Genomic DNA, 20353 nt, shown 5'->3' with positions numbered 1-20353 from the left:
CTTTCTAATGTTTTTTGGTTATTGTTGTAAATAGCTTACCAATATATACAGTGGTGCCCCGCATAACGATTATAATCCATTCCGGGAAAATCGCTGTTAAGCAAAATCATCATCATGTGAAAACAGTTTCCCCATTGGAATGCATTGAACTCCGTTTAATGCGTTCCAATGGGGAAAATACCTCATCGTCCAGCGAAGATCGCCCATAGGGCAGTCATTTTGCGAGCGCTGATTAGCTGTTAAAATGGCTGTCCTGCAAGGCATGGTTCCGGAAAACAGAGGGATGCCATTTTAGGAAGCTGACGATCAGCTGTAAAAATCATCGTCTTGCGAATAGACGGTCCGTGAAGCACAGACCAAATCATCGTCGAGCAGAATTCCCCCATAGGAATGACTGTTTTGCGAATCGCTATAGCGATCTCAAAAAGTCATCGTTATGCAGATTAGTCATTTAGCGGGGTCGTCTAGCGAGGTACCACTGTATTTAAATTCAGTATTTCTTCTCCCAATGCTTCCATTTCTCAGTACAGCAAGAAGTGGTCAATCCAGGACAGTGTATAAAAAAGTAGTTTTCCGAAGTTATAAAGATGATACTTTCATGATACCTAATACTGGAGGGGAATATGAAGAACACCTTGGCATCCTTGGTCCTGTCATTAGAGCAGAAGTGGAGGATGTAATTCAAGTAAGCCCATTTTCTCAGTATTTGAACAATTACAGGATCCTAGATTATGTAGAAAAACTTAAAATGAAGAATATGTCAGCTGCACAAGATGGCTTTGGTTTTGGTGTGAGTGAGATCATCATCATCTTTAAAAGCTTTTATATCTTTTGTTTAAATTCTGAAATGGGACTTGTATATATCTGTGGAATTTACAGTAAAACATTATAATGAGGACATGAATTACTCCTGTTCAGGATGTTGATCTCATGGCAAATCTGAGTTTGAATTTGCACTTTTGCAAGCCAGTGTTCAAGTGAAAGAGGCAAGACAGAACTGAAATGGAAATAAATAAATTTATTTATTAGTAGAATTAATTACTGTTCCTTCAACTTGCTAGGTTCAATTTAAAAATTTGGCCTCCAGGACATATTCCCTCCATGCCCATGGGCTTTACTATGAGAAGTCTTCAGAAGGCAGAAGTTATAATGATCAGTCTCCAGAATGGTTCAGAATGGATGATGCCATCCTGCCAAATCACACCTATACGTATGTCTGGCATGCAACGAAACGGTCAGGCCCTGCAGCAAATCAGAAAGTATGTAAATCATGGGCCTACTACTCTGCAGTAAACCCGGTAAGACAGTTCAAATACTGAGATATTTTTAAAAATATAGTGATACAGCGCAGTTCTCTACGTAACAAATGAGAGTCCTTCTGAGGGGCCTACCTTAACTCTCTTTGTGGGAGAAAGGTGGGGTACAAATGAAAAAATGAAGTTTCTTTGAAACTTAGGGAAAAATATATTAGCTAATTTGACTTTTAGTTTTATATGAATTCTGATTTGCAGATACAGTACCGTATTTTTCTGTATATATGATACTTTTATCTGAAATCTTTAGACTGAAAATTGAGGGTTGTTGTCTTATACAGTACATGGAAGTAAGGGAGGAAAGGGCTCTAAGCACTGCAGGAACGCAGCCCTTTGATCGCTGCTTTCCCCCTCCACTTCCTAAGCTCCGCGGGGCTTATGAAGTGGCAGTGAAAGCAGTGATGAAAAGGCTGCAAGATGAAAGGGCTGCGATCCTGCTGCCCTTTCATCGCTGGTTTTCCCCTCCACTTCCTAAGATCGCTGCTTTCCCCCTCCACTTCCACAGCCCTTTGATACTGCTTTCGTGGGGCTTAGGAAGTGGAGAGGGAAAGCAGCGATCACATTTTCTAATTTGGGGTTAGAAAACTGGGGGTTGTCTTATACGCCGAAAAATACAGTATATGTTCCTTTTGAGTTTTTCTGTGAATGGAATGGGGACGAGGTGGGGTTTGAGCATGGTATAACTTCCAGTATGCTTTGGTAACAGATCTCCATAAAAATTGATCAGACTGATGTTTTCCACTAAAGTGCTTTAAAGAATAGTAATTGGTTTATCCAAGGAACTAGTCTGGGGATACCTGTTTTCCTGTCATTAATTATTTTGCAGGAGAAAGATATTAACTCTGGTTTGATTGGGCCAATCTTGATCTGTCAAAAAGGAATGCTTGACGAGTATAACAGGCCAATAGACATGCGAGAATTTGTCCTGTTCTTTATGGTCTTTGACGAGGAGAAAAGCTGGTACTTTAATAAACATGACAAGAAGACTCTTGCTGAGAGGTCCACCAGAGCCCAGCAGCACCACATATTTCCTGGTATAAATGTTTACCTTCTAGACATTTTCCTTCATCTGCTAAATGCTGCTAGTTTTGAAAAGTAACTTAAATGAAAAATTGCACAGATGTGTATATACTAGTGTTAAGCTTCTGAAGACACAAAGTACACACATGTAGCATTATTGCCCGTTTATCTCTAATTTCCCATGGAACTATTGTCATATGTTACATATATAGCATATATGCTACATGTATTTTTAATCTGATTTCTGCTATGAAGATACTTATTTTAATTAAGGTATTGAATCTGAATATTTTTGTATATTAAGACTCTGAAGAATTCAGCAATTATAAAAATTTCAGCAACCCTTTTATGTATGAAATATGCATCAAAATCTTAATTTAAAAAAATACTGAAGGATGTTCTCACAGCTTCCCTAATTTATAATCACATTCTCTTCTCAGCAATTAATGGAGTCCCATACCAGCTGCAGGGACTGCGGATGTATAAAGATGAGGAGGTCCATTGGCATTTGTTGAACATGGGTGGGCCAAAAGACATTCATGTCATCCACTTTCATGGTCATACATTTGTTGAACAGGGAATGGAAGATCATCAACTTGGTGTCTACCCTCTTCTTCCTGGTAAATATAGTCAGAGAGATTACAATAATTAAATCTCAAAGCTGAATACAGTCCTCATGTGTTTCCCTTTTGCTCTCAAGGCTCATTCACCACTGTTGAAATGAAACCATCAAAAATTGGCACATGGCTTTTGGAAACAGAAGTCAGTGAATACCAGGAGGCAGGAATGCAGGCCTTTTTTACTGTCATAGATAAAGGTAATGGAAGTTCTATCATGACTCTTAAAAAGTATATTTATCTGCCTGGCTGAGATGCAGATGTGTGGGCTGAGTATATGGCCCTTCCACTCATTCATTGTCTTTTTCTGTTTTGAGGTGGCATTGATGGATTTCCAAAAGATGCTAGGAGCATGTCAGCCATTTTTATATCCTTATAGTATTTTCTAGTTTTGTGCTTTCATGGACAAAGCATGCAAAGAGAATATGCACAGTGAAAATTTTCATATGTGTTTCATCTCATGTTCTTTTGAGAGGAGGGATATCTTTCAGTTTTGTATTTTTCATGCACCAGTCCTTTCACTTTACACAAACAAGCCTTCCTCTTTCAGGTCATTTTGTTTCATTCCCCCCCCCCCCGATTTGTGCTTTCTGGCAATGAATCAGAAAAAGAAAAACTGGAATCTTAGAATCATAAAGTTAGAAGAGGCCTATAAGGCCATCGAGTCCAACCCCCTGCTTAGTGCAGGAATACAAATCAAAGGATATATGCCAGGTAGTTGTCTAAGTTTCTCAATACCTCAAGTGTTGGAGCACTCACCACCTTTCAAGCTAATTGTTTCCACTGTCGTACAGCTCTAACAATTAGGAAGTTTTTCCTGATATTCAACCAAAATCTCGCTTCCTGTAACTTGAGCCCATTGTTGTGTGTCCTGTACTCTGGGATGATCAAGAACAGATCCTGCCCCTCCTCTGTAATAAAGCTTTTCAAATATTTCAAACATGCTATCATATCTCCCCTCAGAATAGCAAAGAGTAAATGAGAGAGAAAAATCATTTTAAACGGTTGAGGACAAAGTATGGTTGTTGGAAAGAAAACATATGATAGATGAGGATTTTTAAAAGCATATCAGATACATTGGCTAAAAAGAAAGAATTTGAGAATACTGAAATGGGGGAAAATCAGAGAATTTTAATATACAGTGGTGCCTCGCATAACGAGCGCACCGTTTAACGATGAATCCGCATACCGATGCGGATTTTGCGATCGCTAATGCGATCGCATACCGATGTTTCTTCGCATTGCGAGGGGGAACAGCTGTTCGGCGGTGGCTGGAACACCCAAAATGGCCGCTGGAACCACCCAAAATGGCCACCGGAACACCCAAAGTGGCCACTGGAACACCCAAAATGGCCACCGAAACCACCCAAAATGGCCGCCGGAACCCCCAAAATGGCCACCGGAACATGGGGGAACATTGCAGAACTGTGAGTTTCGGGCCCATTTGGAACACATTAAACATGGGTTGTTTTGATCCGTATAGTGATGTTTCCCCATAGCGAAGCTTAATCCGGAACGGATTAACCTCGCTATGCGGGGCACCACTGTATTTGCAAAGAGATAATGATTAGTAATAAAAATTAAAGAATATTGTCCAAAGCTTAGAAAAATTTTTAAAAGCCAAGAAGTTTATTGGATGAGTTAAAATGATAGGGGCATACAGTGTTGCCCTGCATGACGACGATAATCCATTCCAGGAAAATCGCTGTTAAGTGAAATCGTTGTCATGTGAAAAAAAACCTATTGGAATGCATTGAAAACTGGTTAATGCGTTCCAGTGGGGGAAATACCTCATCGTCCAGCATAGATCCTCCATAGGGGAAGCCATTTTCGATCACTGTCTTGTGAAAATAGGTTTGGAAAACAGCGGGGACCCATTTTGTGAACTGCCGATCAGCTGTTTTAAATCGTTGTCTTGCGAACAATTGGTTCTGACCTGACCAGATAGGCGGGAAATAAATAAATAAATAAATAAATAAATAAATAAATAAATAAATAAATAGTCATCGCAAAGTGAAAAAACCTCATAGGAGCCATCGTTTTGATATCGCTATAGCGATCGCAAAAAACTTGTCATCAAGTGATTTCATCATCAAGTGGGGTTGTTGTCAAGCGGGGCACCACTGTAATGTGTAATCTGATGATAAATAAATTAAAGGCCTTCCAATTTTTTAAAATTATATACTGAGTTAGCTCTGGGAAGAATTAAGGAATATATAGAGAAAAATGTGAAGAATAGATTTCAAGAAATGCATAGAGATATAATGGAACAGTCAAGAGAAGAATAGATAGAGGAAATTAAAAGTAGAGAAATCACCAGGAATGGATGGATTGGTATCAAAGTATATTAACAATTTTAGAAACAAAAGTGGTACCTAAATTAAAGCCCTTTTCAGTAAAATAACAGGGGGAGGGGGGGAAAAGATTCCATTATCCCTGAGGCAATTTATAATTATACTTTTAAAAATGAATAAAGACTCTACTGACTTTGAAACATACAGATCTATTTTTCTAATAAATGAAAATGCTAAGATTTTTTTCAGTTATATCACCAAAGGGAGTGAATATTTTTATTACTAAATACATTAAAGAAGAGCAACATATTTTATGCCAGAAAGGAAAATGGCAGATCTGATGAGGAGAGCCCTAAATATAATAAATAGAATATATAAACCAAAGGTAAAGGCAAATATAATTTCATTAGCTATTTTAAGGCACTTGATTGTGTGGAATGGTCAACATTAAAAATTATAATTAAGGTAATAGGTTTTGGTAAATGTTTTAAAGGAATAATAGCTCAAGTATACTCAGAGAATACCACAGCAGAATTAATAAATGATGGGATAATACTTAAAGAACAGATGTCACTTAGGCTGAGGTACTGGACAGGGATGCCCCCTTTCCCCTGTATTGTTCACTTTACTGTAGTTGTAGAACTATTAGTGAATGCTATTAGACAAGACATAGAGATTCCAGGCATTGGCATTAAAGATACAGCTAAAATTAGTATACTTGCTAACAATACCTTGTTAACAATAGGAAATCTTTTAAAGGTTATGAATGAAATAGTTTTTAGATAAGTTGTCAGACAAAAGGTGAAAGAAAGGGCCCAAAAAAGATACATGGAAGAGGGAATGTGAGAAAAACACAAAACGTTCATGAATACCTCATTTTTAATATACTGTAAATCATTTGTGTTTAAAAGCTCTTTTTCAGTAATCAGCTATAGAACAGAAAAAAAGAGAGAGTCTCTATGGTATGTCCCCCCCCCCCTTTTGTATAAGCATGAAAGTCCCATGCCTGGTAACAATTGTATATACACTCTGTCCCCTAACTTATGCCTGGTGCCATAATTTATTACACATTTATTTATTAGTTGTTATTATATCCCACTTTCCTGTTAATGAACTCAGCATAGTATACATGTTTTTCCTCCTCCCTACTTTTATGTTCACAACAACTTTGTGAGCTAGGTCAAGCCATATGAGAATTAGTGTCTCAAACTGACCCAGTGAATTTAATGGCTGACTGGGGGGAACCTGAATCTCTTAAGTCCCTGTCCAACATTAGTTACTATGTCTCACTTATAAGACTGATCAAATGTTTGATGTTCTTCTCTACAGAATGCAGGTTACCAATGGGATTGGAAAGTGGTATTATACAAGACTCACAAATTAGTGCTTCAGGTCACACAGGTAAACTGAATTTCACAGCTAAGGCATGTAAGACATTATGTAGAATGTGTAACAGTGTAAATTCTAGCCTTTGTCACTGTATCCTTTGCACAGTACACCTTTCCTGTAATTAAAACTTACTTTCTCCAAAGCACAAGTAGCCCAATATTTTCACTTTAATTATTTCACTGTGGAAAGCATTGACTTCCATAGTAAGGTAAAGGTAAAGGTTGTCCTTGACATTTAGTCCAGTTGTGTCTGACTCTAGGGCATGGTGCTCATCCCCATTTCCAAGCTGTAGAGCCAGCATTTTGTCCATAGACAGGTTCCATGGTCGTGTGGCCAGCGCGACTAGACACAGAATGCCATTACCTTCTCACCGAGGTGGTACCTATTTATCTACTTGCATTTGCATGCTTTCAAACTGCTAGGTTGGCAGGAGCTGGGACAAGCAACGGGAGCTCACTCTATCACATGAATTCGATCTTATGGCTGCTGGTCTTCTGACCTTGCAGCACTGAGGCTTCTGTGGTTTAACACACAGCACCACCACATCCCTGCAACTTCCATAGTACTAAAAGAGCCAAGATTAACTTATAGAAATTAAGTGGTAAACAGTGCATGTCATCATTTGTCTATTTGTCTGTTTTAAATATGTCTATTCCACCTGACTAGCAAATTCCACATAGTGGTTTCCAAATGTAGCATAAATAAATATAGCATATGCAAAAGTAGATTATGCTACATCATTAAAACTTAATGCAGTATCATTTGTACCCAAGAGCAATTTTTCTGCATATACTCATTTTACTTAATATGTAATTTGGTGTTATGTGCCTTCAAGTTGGAACTGACTTGTAGTGGCCCAAATAGGGCTTTCAAGATAAGTGAAATATTTATGAAATTTCAAGTAAGTGAAAAATTTATGATTTTGCCAGTTCCACCGCTCCCCTTTGAGTTTTCATCCCTGAACAGGGATTCAAACCCAGGCCTCCTGAATCCTAGGGTGTCAGTCTTTCCACTACGTCACGCTGAGTATCAGTTAATAATTACTGTTTATATTATCTGGTATTTTTTCCAATCTTCCTTCAATCTACTGCAAACTGGTGTTTCCATCTACAATGCAACTGAGCCTGCTTTTCAGTATTTGTTTCCCACAGATTTCCTTTTTTGCTTCTCTCCAGGATACTGGAAGCCTCAGCTGGCAAGACTGAACGGGGCTGGGAAATACAATGCTTGGAGCACTGAGAAGAAGAGCAATGAACACCCTTGGATCCAGGTATCATTTGGTCACAGAAGCAACATATTTTATGACCACAGATTTAAAATAAAGTTGTTTCTAAGTTTCAAAAAGGAATTCTGGCTGGCGATTGAAAATGGGCCTCTATAACAGTTCAGACTTTGGGAGCCCCAAAATGTAGGTCTGCCACTGCTAAAGGGGAAGTGAGGAGGGTCTCCTTGGTGACACTGATAGTAACACAAACTCTCATTAGAGCTGGTTGGAAGGAACTGAAGCCACCCCTACAGGACAGGCTTGACCAGAGCTGCTGCTGCTGCTTCCAACCAAATACGATCCCTAAAAGCAGCTTGGCTTCAGTGCCTTTTACTCATCCTCTCACTCTGTCTCACTCCAGCTATTGCTGGAGGTGATGGGATAAAAAGCTCGCTTACACTGAACAGGCACATCTTGTCATTGGAAAGATAGAGACAGGAGGAGGTCCTCAGGTTTCCTAGTCTGACTTATGCTGATATTTCCTTCAACCTAAACTGGTGTTTGTAGTCTGGATAGTTTCTTCTCACATCTCCTCCTCGATCATTTCTGAGAGAGGACGGAAGAGACACCTTGCCTTTGCTTTTGAGAGAGTGAGGGCAGCCGGGGCTCTCTGCACCTCTCTGCTAGAGCTGGGATTCCTTCCTAGTCCAATCTGTTTCTCTAAAAACACTAGCTCTTACTTTTTTTACAATAAGAAGTGTGGATCTAATGTCTTTCAAAAGCGGGAGTGTGCTCTGCTAATTGTTGCAGTGTTCCAAGACTGAATCCACAAGTTACATTAACTGCTGCCTGCTCTGCTAACAGCTTTTATGCCCATGCTTTGCTTGTGGGCTTCCTACAGCCATTAGTCTGGCCATTGTGAAAATAGAATGATGGACTAGATAGGACTTTGACTGGAATCAGTCCACTTACACACTAATGTTTAAGTCACAGCAAGTTTCCTCTATAAAACTGTTGAAGACACACTTTTAATAAATATGGCATTTGTTATTTTTATGGGTTAATTACTGTGTTCTTTTGCAGGTGGATCTACAAAGAGAAGTTCTAATCACAGGTGTTAAAACACAGGGAGCTATGCAGATGCTGAAACATTTGTATATAATGGACTATTTTATTACATATAGTAAGAATGGGAGAAAGTGGAATGTTTTTAAAGGCAACCACACAGGAACACAAAAGGTCTGTATGTTTCCAGTATTCAAAGTACTTAAGATTTCGTTGAGAGTAATCAAGAAGGAACATTCGTAAACACTACATGCTCAGGGTTTCATACAGTGTTTGGGGCTAGTTTGCTACTGTATCATGTTAGAGTTGAATACGCATATTTTTTGCAGTAGCATCATGAAAAATATGATTCCAACCAACCTTAAAAAACAAAATTTCTTGATCCTCTCAGAAAGGAGTCTACAGATAAGAGGCAGGAACAAACAAACATAGCTATTTGGAGGATCAGGGGGGAAATTCACAGTATGAACAGATTACATTTTTCTATCTTAAAATGAATTCTATTTTTCTGTGTGGTTTTCTAATCAAACATTCGGTCACTTCATTTTTTAAACCTATTTAAATACATAACAAAAATTCTGTTTCTTCCCTAGCTGTGGATTGCCACTGTATTAAATACATATACATACACTAAACATATGTATGCTGTGAAGTAGCAGGGGAGATATGAATGTGACAATAGCTTTCTTTGCATGTAGCCAATGCAAATAAAAATGTCAGTTTACTTAATGCAATGTCCCTTGGGCTTGCTGAACTGGCTGGGTAGATATTTTGATGCATGTCCTCAGTTAGAGCCTGTAATTAGTTCCTTTGGTCAGTTTCCCATAACTAGAAGTGGATCAGAGACATTATAGTTCAACCTTCCCAGTGCCAGCAACTGGAAGAATCCACATAACATGTGTTACTCACTTGAATGTTTATCCTTATAGTAAAATGAGCAAACATTGCACAATCATTCCAACAGCTTTTCTTTCTTTTAGCTTTTTGAAGGGAATTCAGATGGTAATGAAATAAAAGAAAACCGCCTTGATCCTCCTATTCTTGCTCGGTATATCAGGCTGTATCCAAACATGTTCTATAACAGGCCGGCACTTCGCATGGAACTCTTGGGTTGTGAAACGGGAGGTAAGATATGAAAGCACATGGTCCCTTTACACTGTTAAGAGGTTTGATGGAGGGGTCAAAATATTACAAAGGCCAAAATAATTAAAATAAAGAAGTATGGCTGTTCAGAATCCACACTGAAACTGATTTATTCTTCCCCTGCCAGATTTTGGAATCTTTTAAATTTGACCTGGTAGCATAATTTGACTGTTTATATTCATAGTGCCAGATTTTGCTGTACTGAAAACTTGAATATTTCACTGTTTTGGATTCACACTTGGTTGTGCTTTGAACAACACTCACTGAGAGCAATGTGAGAAGTGTGAAGAAACAGTACAATTTAATTCCTGTGTTGAGTCCCTGCCCACAAGTAACAGACTTTCAGGATGTCTGCTTCGACATGCTTTGTATCTACAGAACGATTCTCATGTTAGAAACAGTGCATGTGCAATAGGAAGATTTTATGAGAGACATAATGTAGAAAGGAAGAAATAAAGAGGGAAAATCCTTGATCCATTCATTAACAGAAATATGATTGTATGGTATATGTTCCTGCAAGTCAGATGTGAGAAACCCTTTGCCCTTCCTGATGTTGTTTGAGTTTCAACTCCTGTCAACTCCAGCTGGCATCACAGTGGCCATCAGTAGCTGGACTTTGAATCCAACAACCTTTGGAAGGCTGTTGGTTTTTCACCCCAACCAATTCTGTTGCATAGGTGTTCTAACAAAGGTGTGCCCACATTTCTGTCACAGATTGCTCTATGCCCCTGGGAATGGAAAGTGGGGCTATCACAAATGCACAGATCACAGCCTCGTCTTACAAGAAGACTTGGTGGAGTTCATGGGAGCCATCACTAGCCCGCCTCAACCTAAAAGGACGGACAAATGCCTGGCAAGCAAAGGTAAAGACAAAGTGGATGCTTCCGTGATGGTTCATTTATTTGTGTTTTTTAAAAATACATCTCATCCACCTTTCAGCTAAATAAATTGTATACCCACAAGTGAGTAGTAGTCACTTCTGCCTTTTTATGAACGTTCCTGTGCAGTACATGTGTTTTCAAACATATGCTTTTTGTTTTCATGATTTTCAATTAGTATGTACATATGTAGCTGTGTGTTGTGAAAACTGTAATGTCTAAATTGCATTCTTTCCATGACAGAAGTCATTTTAAATTGGGATGTTACATGAACTTGCCTGGCAGCTAGACCTGGCTCCTTTCTTTTTGTAACTTTTGGGCTCCATACAAATTCTGTCCTGTTCTCTTGATTTGCATTTTATACATCCGTTCCTCTCATTCAGTGCCTTATTGTTGTTCACCCATAACCTATGTTATTGCTTCTATTCTGCTTGCTACTCCAATTATTAATTTTGTTTCAATCTTATTTTATTAACTCTCTTGAAACAGCCATCCCTGAAGAAGTCAAAAAGCATATTATGTAGTCTTTTAGTGGTCCAACTATTAGGATGTAAAATGTGCTATCTGTTGTCCTTTGAGATGATTGGAATGTGGCACTTTAAAATAAAATGTTCTACCTCTTTCCCCACCCCCTTTGCTCAACACATCTTCATGATTAGGTATCTGGCTGCAGAGCCAAAGGCTGGGAGTTCAATTCCCCACTGTACTTCAACAGGAGCTGGACTTGATGATTGCTTAAGGTCCCTTCCAGCTCTGCAGTTCTAAGATCAGCATCCTCATGTTCCCTTCCTCAGTTTAGGAATGCTTTAAAATTGACAGACACTTTTCAAAGTCTCAGTTTTGCATTCAGTCTCTATGTGTATTTGTGGAAGTCAGTGGATTGACAACATTCTGGATATATACTAAGCCTGTAGTTAATAAATATCACAATATGACTATTGTATTTATTAATTCCACAGTCAAATAACAATCAACAATGGTTGCAAATTGATCTCCTTCAACCTAAGAAGATAACAGGCATCATAACCCAAGGTGCCAAATCAATGACTACTGAAATGTATGTGAAAACATTTGCCATCCTTTACAGTGATGATAATTCAGCATGGACATCTTATCTAGATGACACAACTTCCAGGGAAAAGGTACTTGCTACCTCTCCATAGATTTTTAAATGAACCTCAAGAGTATTAAAAAACTCAAAAATGATAGTTGTCCTCTGTGTTCCTTGATGACCTATTCACTAATACTTAATTCGCCAGCTAGAGATATGTGATTCTGTACAGGAGATGCGCCAAGCTGTCAATTTCACTTTTAAATGAAAAAACAACAACCCAATTCCTTCCATTCAATTTTCACATCACTTAGTGAATTAAAGTCCATCTGAAAATTCATACACATTTTTGTACGCTGTTTCTCCTAATGTACACATTTTTGCAACCATTATCCCATAATATAAGCTTTTTTTTTGGGTGGGTGTGCAGTTTCCCCAATATATGACTTGTCTATACGATTCTCAACAGTGCATTGATTTCTGTATAAACTGTTTCACAGGAAAATAGCATTGCAAAATTTAAGGAAATGTAGAAAACACAGGATAATTGCATTCTGGTTTGCACCTTAGTTAGAGAGTTGAAAATCTGGTCAATTTGTATGGAAAGATGAACTAAATGAATATTGCCAACCTCTTGACACTACTGCCTAATTTTTCACCAAATATCTAGAATTTTTACAGCAATGCAGGAACCAGATAATATTTGATATGGTTAACAAAGTAGAATAGAGCAATTGAGTTAAATCTTAAAGAGTGTTTTACAATGAAGATGAGCAACAGGGAGCTTTGGGGTGAAATATATTCCACCCAGCAGCATTAGTAGTATCAAGGGCCTACATTATGAAGCCACTGGCATGAGACAAGTGTGTGGTGCTTTGGTGGGTACAGGAATGGGGCACGGTGGCAGACAACTTGAGGGATATGAGTTTGGGAAAGATCTCTTGCTCTCAGACTTAGGAGAGCCACTGTCAGCCAGAGCAGAGGTCAAACACTGTATCACTGGCCTTACTACACAACTTCCTAAATTTCTATGAAAGTAGAGAAAGCAGCTGTTTTACGTAGGAGTGAAAATCTGAGACACCCAACTCTTCTTCCCATGATCCACACCAGGAATTCTGAGGTATTTGTTTTTTTAAAAATGAATACTTTCCTTCTGCACTTTCACTAATTAGTTATTTTGGGTTTCTTTCTAGATGTTCACTGGAAATATTAACAGCAGAGGGCAGGTGAAGCACTTCTTCAAACCACCCATATTTTCCCGGTTTATTCGTGTCATTCCCAAAACATGGAATCAGAGCATCGCACTTCGGATAGAACTCTTTGGTTGTGATGCTTTCTAGCAAATGGAGGGAAGAGGATAAGACGAAGAGCCCTGCACCTGTTGAGCTTTCTCTTTTTTTAAAAAAGGATTGGACAATGGTGAGGGAGGAGCAAAGGCCAAATGGTTTTACCATTTTTATGTCATGTATATCACAAGCATTTTCAGCTGTGGATTCAAATCATCCTCAAAAGACATATCATAATTATTTAAAGGAATTTAACAAAATAAGACAAGCAAGGAGCAGTATCTGCCACTTTCACAAATTTATACCTTAGTATGTTAGCATTTATTTTCATGTTTTTATATACCTACCTGCCAAATGCAGATCACCGATGGTGTCTTATACCTTTGCTCCACATCGTTTACTTCTGATATTATGTAAAGAAATTGCTGGCCAGAATCCTATTGGTTGGTTATTTGGGAATAAGTGCAGTGACGTAAACTGCAGCAGCGAAATGCTGCTTGTGAACAAGTTGCCATATGTACTCCTTGACACCTGCTATTTGCATGTTGGCAAGAGATGATGGATACAAGCGGCAGTTTCTTAACTCGTGCTGTTCCAGTTTACACCATTGTTTTTATGTTGGAGTAAGACATGGCTATCAGCAGCTATTGGATCCGGGACTTTAAAATCCTGATTCTATTGATACCTTTGTGACATTAATGGCCAAAATCCTATTGCATATGTAAGGTAAATGGTGTAACTTTTGGTGACACATGCCTTCCAAATGTATACCATTTTAGTGATGCCAGTGATAGGATTTTGACCCATGAATATGTTGCCTTAATTTTAGAGTGAATCCCTATGACAATAACATCATGCTGTTATTAAATGAGATTGTGTGTTAGATTTCAAGAAACAAAAATTGCTGTTATGCTTTGTCCATCTATCAACAAAACGAGTCCACACTCACATAATCAGTTTTTAAGCTTATTTTTTGTCAATGTGTTGCATTACATTTTTAAAAACATCTGTGTGATTGGTTGCTGGAGGATAACTGTATCTTTATTTGATTCCTTAAATACAGGAATGTGCAACACTAGTCTTTCAGAGGTTATTCCTATAACCCCTGATCATTGGCTAGAGCTGCTGGGACTTGTAAGACAAAGGCATCTGAAGGGTTGTAGTTGCGGACCATGTTTAAGCAGGATTACATCCTATGGTTCTGAAACTGAAAAATGAGAGGCCCTGACCCTCCAGATCTTCACTCACTAACCTGGAACTCTTTATTTATGTGTTTATTGATTTACTTACTGTATACGAAATCAATTGGAGAGATCATAAGAGTACCAACAAAATGTAGGAATCAAATTATCATGATATTGGCATTCCAATATCTAATGAACATGTTACAATTTTTAGTTTCTTACCAGATGGGTGTTGGCTCCACATTTGGGATGAGAGACAGCTTGGGTAAGATGTTGTCAGAGTACCCACCTCCTTATCACTGTCACCACTCAGTTTTCATTGGCTTGTTCTCAGCCCAATATGCATCACTGCCCAGTCAATTACAGTTCCTTTACCTTTCTGTGCTGCAGTGAGGAGGAGGAGGGGCAGGCAAGTCTAGAAATGGGCTCATATACCTTCTTCTGGAGTGCCTGCCAATGTCAGTCTATGACATGGGCCTGTTTTCAGATTTCTTTCCTACCTGGACATGCTGCTAGTATCTCAGACTTCAGAAGGCCGTTCCTTTAATGGAGACTAGTTAGCTAGAGTACATCCATAGAATCAATGGTTTATGCAAATATTATCTCTTCATTCAACAGCTGATTCAAAGAAAGACTATAGTTACAACTACCAAGAGAATGTAAGTAAGAAGACACCGAGAAACTAAATATATAAGAACAGCCATGATTGTTGCTGATTAAAAAAACACTACTATTTTTAGTAATTTTAACCTAACATTTCTATGAAATCTGGGATAGCTGTCCCTAAAGTGATATTCTCCAGATCTTACACTACAAATCCTATTATTTTAAAAAAAGGATCTAAGGCTCATAATATGAGTTCTGAAGTTGCTTAATAAGAGGACAGTTCCACAATTTATTTCCTTAATGAACTTTCTGGTGTTGGCTCTCTTAACAAGTACTGTCTACTTTAACCCATATGAGATTGTATCTTAACTTTCTGCCATTTATGATTATGACAAACAGTTGTCTAGTGTATGTTCCCAAATCCATGACAGCTCATCTTCTGAAATGTTTATAGTGAGGTCTATAATCTTCCCTAACAGGTCATTATTTTCTGAACAATACAAGACAATGTGCCTATAATGTGGAAAACAAAACAAAACAAAACAGAACTGATACCAAGTGAGTGGCCTATTATCATTCCAGCATCTTGAACGACTACTGAAGATGTGAAGCAGATGTTATTTTCATGATATTGAAGGCTGAGTTCACTTCTAAGAATTGACTAAGCCTTTCTGTTGCAACATTTTTAATCTTCCCATTTAGAGTTGCTAGTTAAATCAACCAGTTCATATACCTCCTAGAATTTAGACTGATATAATTATCTTGAATTAATAGCTTGAAATCTTCTATTTACATTGACTCTTTGAACTGGGCATTTTCTTCTCTCACTTTTGACAAAGAGTGTATTAGCTGTCATTAATAAGTAGCTCTGATTCCAGCCTGAACCCTGAGAGCCAGTTATTTATGATTGTTGCACAGATACACATATACTGAAAGACTGTTCCATCTCATAAAGTGGAACTGCAATATGACAAAAAGAAGGGGGAGGGAATACAACACTATTGTAAAGTATTTCCACAACATCCTTCCTCTTTATGTCCACAAGTGCATCATGACATTGAAGTGTATTCACTGCAGTTTATTCATTGTAGTCAGATATAGGAAAACAACATACAGATTCCTCAGTTTCTTATTTAATTCCTTCTCATAGGTAGTTATGGTAGTTTGCCTAGAAATAGGCCTACTTCAAAATGAACATTGGAAACAGCAACCTGATCTGCATTTCTATCTGTAAAATGAACCTATTTCTACTAAACCAGTCATTATTATTGTTTGGATGCTAGGATAGTTAATGTAACACTTTCTGATACCCATTTATTCAGACACAGGTCCAAATGTTTCAAATACAGCTTTAAAATGTTGAGAATTCTGTTAGAACTGTTTCTGCAACCAGTGATGTTTTATAAAATTAAACAAACTTTAAATGTCCTGATAATGTTCTCTCTTTGTTCTCCATCTAAGTTAAACTTTATATAAACTGTTTACTATGGACTACAGCATAGCCTTTGACTGTGTGGTTGTTGAGAAACTATGAGTTGTTCTGAAATAAAGGGGTACACATCAGCACTTGATGCATAATCCCTATTGTGGACAAGAAGCTCCAATTAGGACAGAATATGGAGAGATGGGAGGGTTTTCTATATAGACAAAGGTATCAGACAAGGGTGCATTTCATCCCTTTATCTGTTCAATCTCTGTGCAGAACATACTATATGGAATGTCGGACTAGATTCAGATGAAGGGAGGATTAAAAATTGGTGGAAAAAGTAATTTAAGGTATGTAAATAACCATCTTACTAGCAAAAATCAATTCAAAGGGAGACTGCAGCCAATAAATCAGAAGAAGACGGACTATGTAGAGGAGCAATTAGTAAAGATCATCAGGTATAAGAATGTCAGTAGAGACCTAGACCTTGTATTCCCAATCATTGTGTATGGGTATGAAAGTTGGATAGTGAAGAAAGTGGACAAAACAAAAAAAGATTCCGTTGTGGAGACCTTTGTTGGTATTCTGCCAGAAAGATAAACAAGTAGGTTATAGACAAATCAAGCCTGAACTTTCTGGAGGCAAAAGTGATGAAACAGAGACTGTCCAACTTTGGACATAACATGAGAAGGTAAGATTCTCTGGAAAAGACAATAATGCTGGGAAATGCTGAAGGCAGCAGGAAAAGAGCAAGACCAAATTCCCTGAAGGAAGCCACAGGCTTGAGTTTGCAAAAGCTGAACATTGCTGTTGAGGACAGGACATTTTGGAGACTGATCATTCATAGGGTCACCATAGGTGACTTGATAACAACAACAAAGTGCAACCTAGAAATACTGTATGTTGCTTCTTTTCTGTCTGTTGATCCATTCTTTTTGCTGTACATTCAGGTGCCACTTTGCTGAATCATGACATTCCTGGAGTGACTACAACTGAAATTTCAAAAGAGATGTTTATTCATTAGTAACAGTAGACAAAGCAGAAACAGTATTTTACATGAGTCATCTTATAAAATCAGTTTATTCATATGTGAGTTCATATGAGCTGTTTGTTTTCAAGTTTTGGGATTGTTTCTTTCTGCTTTTCTACCTCACACAAAATTAAACTGGCAAAGGGAATTTATATCATGTTAGCAGACTAATGGAGGTACAACTTCCCTAAAGCTTCTGGATGGGGACAGTTCTGTTCTCCGTAATTTGAAACCTTGCTGTAGCCAAACACAATTACAGCCTTCTCTTCGGATCTCTGCACTCAGGCACAAAGGTCTCACTGGCTTCAAGGAGGTGAGGACATGGAGGGAAGGGCTCAAGTGTATCCCTGTCTCGCCCACTATGAATATAACCCTATTAATGTATTCAGATCAATATCTGAATAGAGTTTCTGTCACACCCATAGTCACAAGGCTATATAGTCTAGAGAGACTTGTCATCCTTGCAAAATGATCCTTGGAGGTATACATCTAGGGGTGATTTGGTTTTTTTTAAAGGGCACATTACTTTTATATGTGCCAGGTGTTTCAGGCCTTCAGAGTTCTGGTAGATCAGATTCGGGTCTATCAACCTGTTTTACCCAGTGGCTAACTAGTTGCGCTCTTCCCATATAATCCCAGTATTCAAAGCTAACTTCTAAGCAGAAAGTAGTAGATATAAATTGTAGTAGTGGCTAGATTTCATGTGAACTAGAATCCGGATTAGTATGTACAGTATTTTATATACACCTTTTTTATAAAAGGGTATTCCTGGCTGAGTGAGTTGGGTACCTGGCTGAGGAGTCAGAGGTCAGGAATTTGATTCACCACTGTGCTTTTCAGGTGAAAAGCCAGCCTGTGTAGCCTTGGCTAAGCTGCACAGTCCCAGAGCGCCATTAGAAGAAGAGAAGTGTAAATCAATCTTGAGTACTGTGTATCTAGAAAACCCAGATAAGGGTCACTGTAAGTCAGCATTAACAGCAAACAAAATGTATCCATTCCTTCCTCTGCCGTTCCATTCACCACTGAATGACCTTTTCTCATATGAAATGCAGTGAGTCATGTCTGTTTTCATAAACTCAACAATGTGAATAAGGCAGGGAACAGACTTCTAGTGTACTAAGGGCTATCTTGTAGTTCAGGTAACCATCTAATAATATTGCATCAAACTTACCTGCATCACAGAGCAAATGAAACTCGGCCACTAAAATTCAGTGAAAGTCTAGAAGACAGTAAAATATGTCTTTGTTGAATGCTTCTGAGGGAAACCTTGTGACTGTCAGTCTCAAGGCATGCCAATTCTTAAGGAAAATTCCTGTGTTTACCAGACAAAAGTCAACCAGCACTGGTCATATAAATTAAAAAACAACCCTAAACAATTGCCAAATTATTCTGCAGTGATGACTCTTTTGAGAAGGAGTGGTGGCAATGACATTGATTGAGTTAAAAATGCTTTATTTTTAGAGCCTCCTTGCTACATTTCCTACTTCACCATATTAGCTGCAACTCAGGCTGGATTCTGAAGTCACAAGATCCAGAGATGCTTAGTTATGGCAGAAATTTATTTTTAATTAGAGGACTGTGCAGCTGGTGTTTCAAGAAACACGAGACAAAGTACTTAGTAAACAGAACTGCATATAAAGCAAGGATATCGGGTCAACCTAAGATAGGGGTTCTAAGGGGATAAGGCTGAATTTGTCTTTAGTAGTTCCATAGATTACTGGCTGTAATGATTCATGCTGATTTCCAGCTGTCTTCAGGTCAAGGTTAGAGATTGAGGTATTCGTATATGAATATCCCTGCACAGGTAGAAATTACGAGGGTCCAGCCGCATGTGGCTGGACTGTCCACTCACAATTTTGCTGCTGCCACTGGCTCCGCAGAAGCTTCCTATTGCGCCGTTGTCCACAATCGATTACCCAGTCCTGCCAAGAGGTGGGATGACAAGCCTCTCTGCTAGGTTGGAGAGTGGCTAATCCATTGCAGAGAACAATGTGATAGGAAGCCTCCACAGAGCTGGCGGCAGCGGCGAAATCATGAGTGGACAGTCTGGCCCCATGGGGCCGGACTCTCGTTATTTTCACCTGTGCGGGGATATTCATATTCGTATACCAATACCCCCATCTCTAGTCAAGATTCAAAAGCATGCATTGACGTTTATATTCCAAGATGTTATATGTCTTGTTATATGGCAAACTTTCCCAATATGATATTTCAGGATCCAGGTAAGTTTACCGTGTTGACCTGCCTCTCTGAGGGCTGTTTCAAGGGCCAGGCAAAGTTTGAATAAAACCAATCAAATCTCACCTGTATGAAGAATCTATAATTTATCTGACTGTCCAGTGGACTTTTGTTGATGACCCAAAGGATTTTGGTTACAATCAGATAGATGATGGGACTTCAGATCTCCTACCAAGCTATATACTTATGTATAATTTTATGAACTTGACAAGATGACATCCCAGTGTGCTCTATATAGGGCTATCGTTAAGTCTTCCTCCTAAAGCATGCTACATCTTTGTTTAAAAAAGCAACACTGGCTGCCCATAAACTAGGGATTGCTATTAGTATGTAACACCTAAAAGAGCTTGGGAACACTCGGTCTTAGAGATTGGCTTATGCCTTATGCCCTGCTCAGTCACCCCTCTTCTTAGGAAGACCATTTCTGATCATTTTAAGTGGCTCTGAAATTTATCTAGAGTTGCAAACTTTCCCACAAATTCAATTTTTTCCAAAAAAACAAACAAAAACAACCCACATTTTCCCCTGCTTTTCCATGGGAAAAATTGAAAATTTTCAGAAATGTTACATCTGTTATTTAGTTTGAATACCATGTAACACATATTGTTT

General features: G+C 38.4%; 1 protein-coding gene and 1 long non-coding RNA gene across 2 annotated transcripts in view; both read left to right on the top strand.

Annotated features, from left to right (window-relative positions):
- F5 (coagulation factor V) overlaps window positions 1-16485 on the top strand; it is a 44374-nt gene extending 27889 nt beyond the window's left edge. The window contains exons 14-25 of the mRNA XM_020784942.3: window positions 526-685; window positions 1062-1298; window positions 2140-2347; window positions 2774-2953; window positions 3034-3150; window positions 6574-6645; window positions 7809-7903; window positions 8921-9076; window positions 9883-10027; window positions 10760-10908; window positions 11883-12065; window positions 13168-16485. Of these exons, the coding sequence (XP_020640601.3) occupies window positions 526-685; window positions 1062-1298; window positions 2140-2347; window positions 2774-2953; window positions 3034-3150; window positions 6574-6645; window positions 7809-7903; window positions 8921-9076; window positions 9883-10027; window positions 10760-10908; window positions 11883-12065; window positions 13168-13314 (1849 nt within the window). The 3' untranslated portion in view covers window positions 13315-16485. The remainder of the gene's footprint in view (window positions 1-525; window positions 686-1061; window positions 1299-2139; window positions 2348-2773; window positions 2954-3033; window positions 3151-6573; window positions 6646-7808; window positions 7904-8920; window positions 9077-9882; window positions 10028-10759; window positions 10909-11882; window positions 12066-13167) is intronic.
- A 261-nt stretch (window positions 16486-16746) lies between these two features.
- On the top strand, window positions 16747-17564 carry LOC140705612 (uncharacterized). Its single transcript, XR_012085032.2, has 2 exons — window positions 16747-16826; window positions 17427-17564. It is a non-coding gene; the product is annotated as an uncharacterized LOC140705612 (long non-coding RNA).
- The last annotated feature ends 2789 nt before the right edge of the window (window positions 17565-20353 follow it).

Source organism: Pogona vitticeps, chromosome 3 (genome assembly GCF_051106095.1).
Source record: "Pogona vitticeps strain Pit_001003342236 chromosome 3, PviZW2.1, whole genome shotgun sequence".
NCBI classification, from domain to species: domain Eukaryota; kingdom Metazoa; phylum Chordata; class Lepidosauria; order Squamata; family Agamidae; genus Pogona; species Pogona vitticeps.
This window is presented reverse-complemented; position numbering and strand designations above follow the sequence as displayed.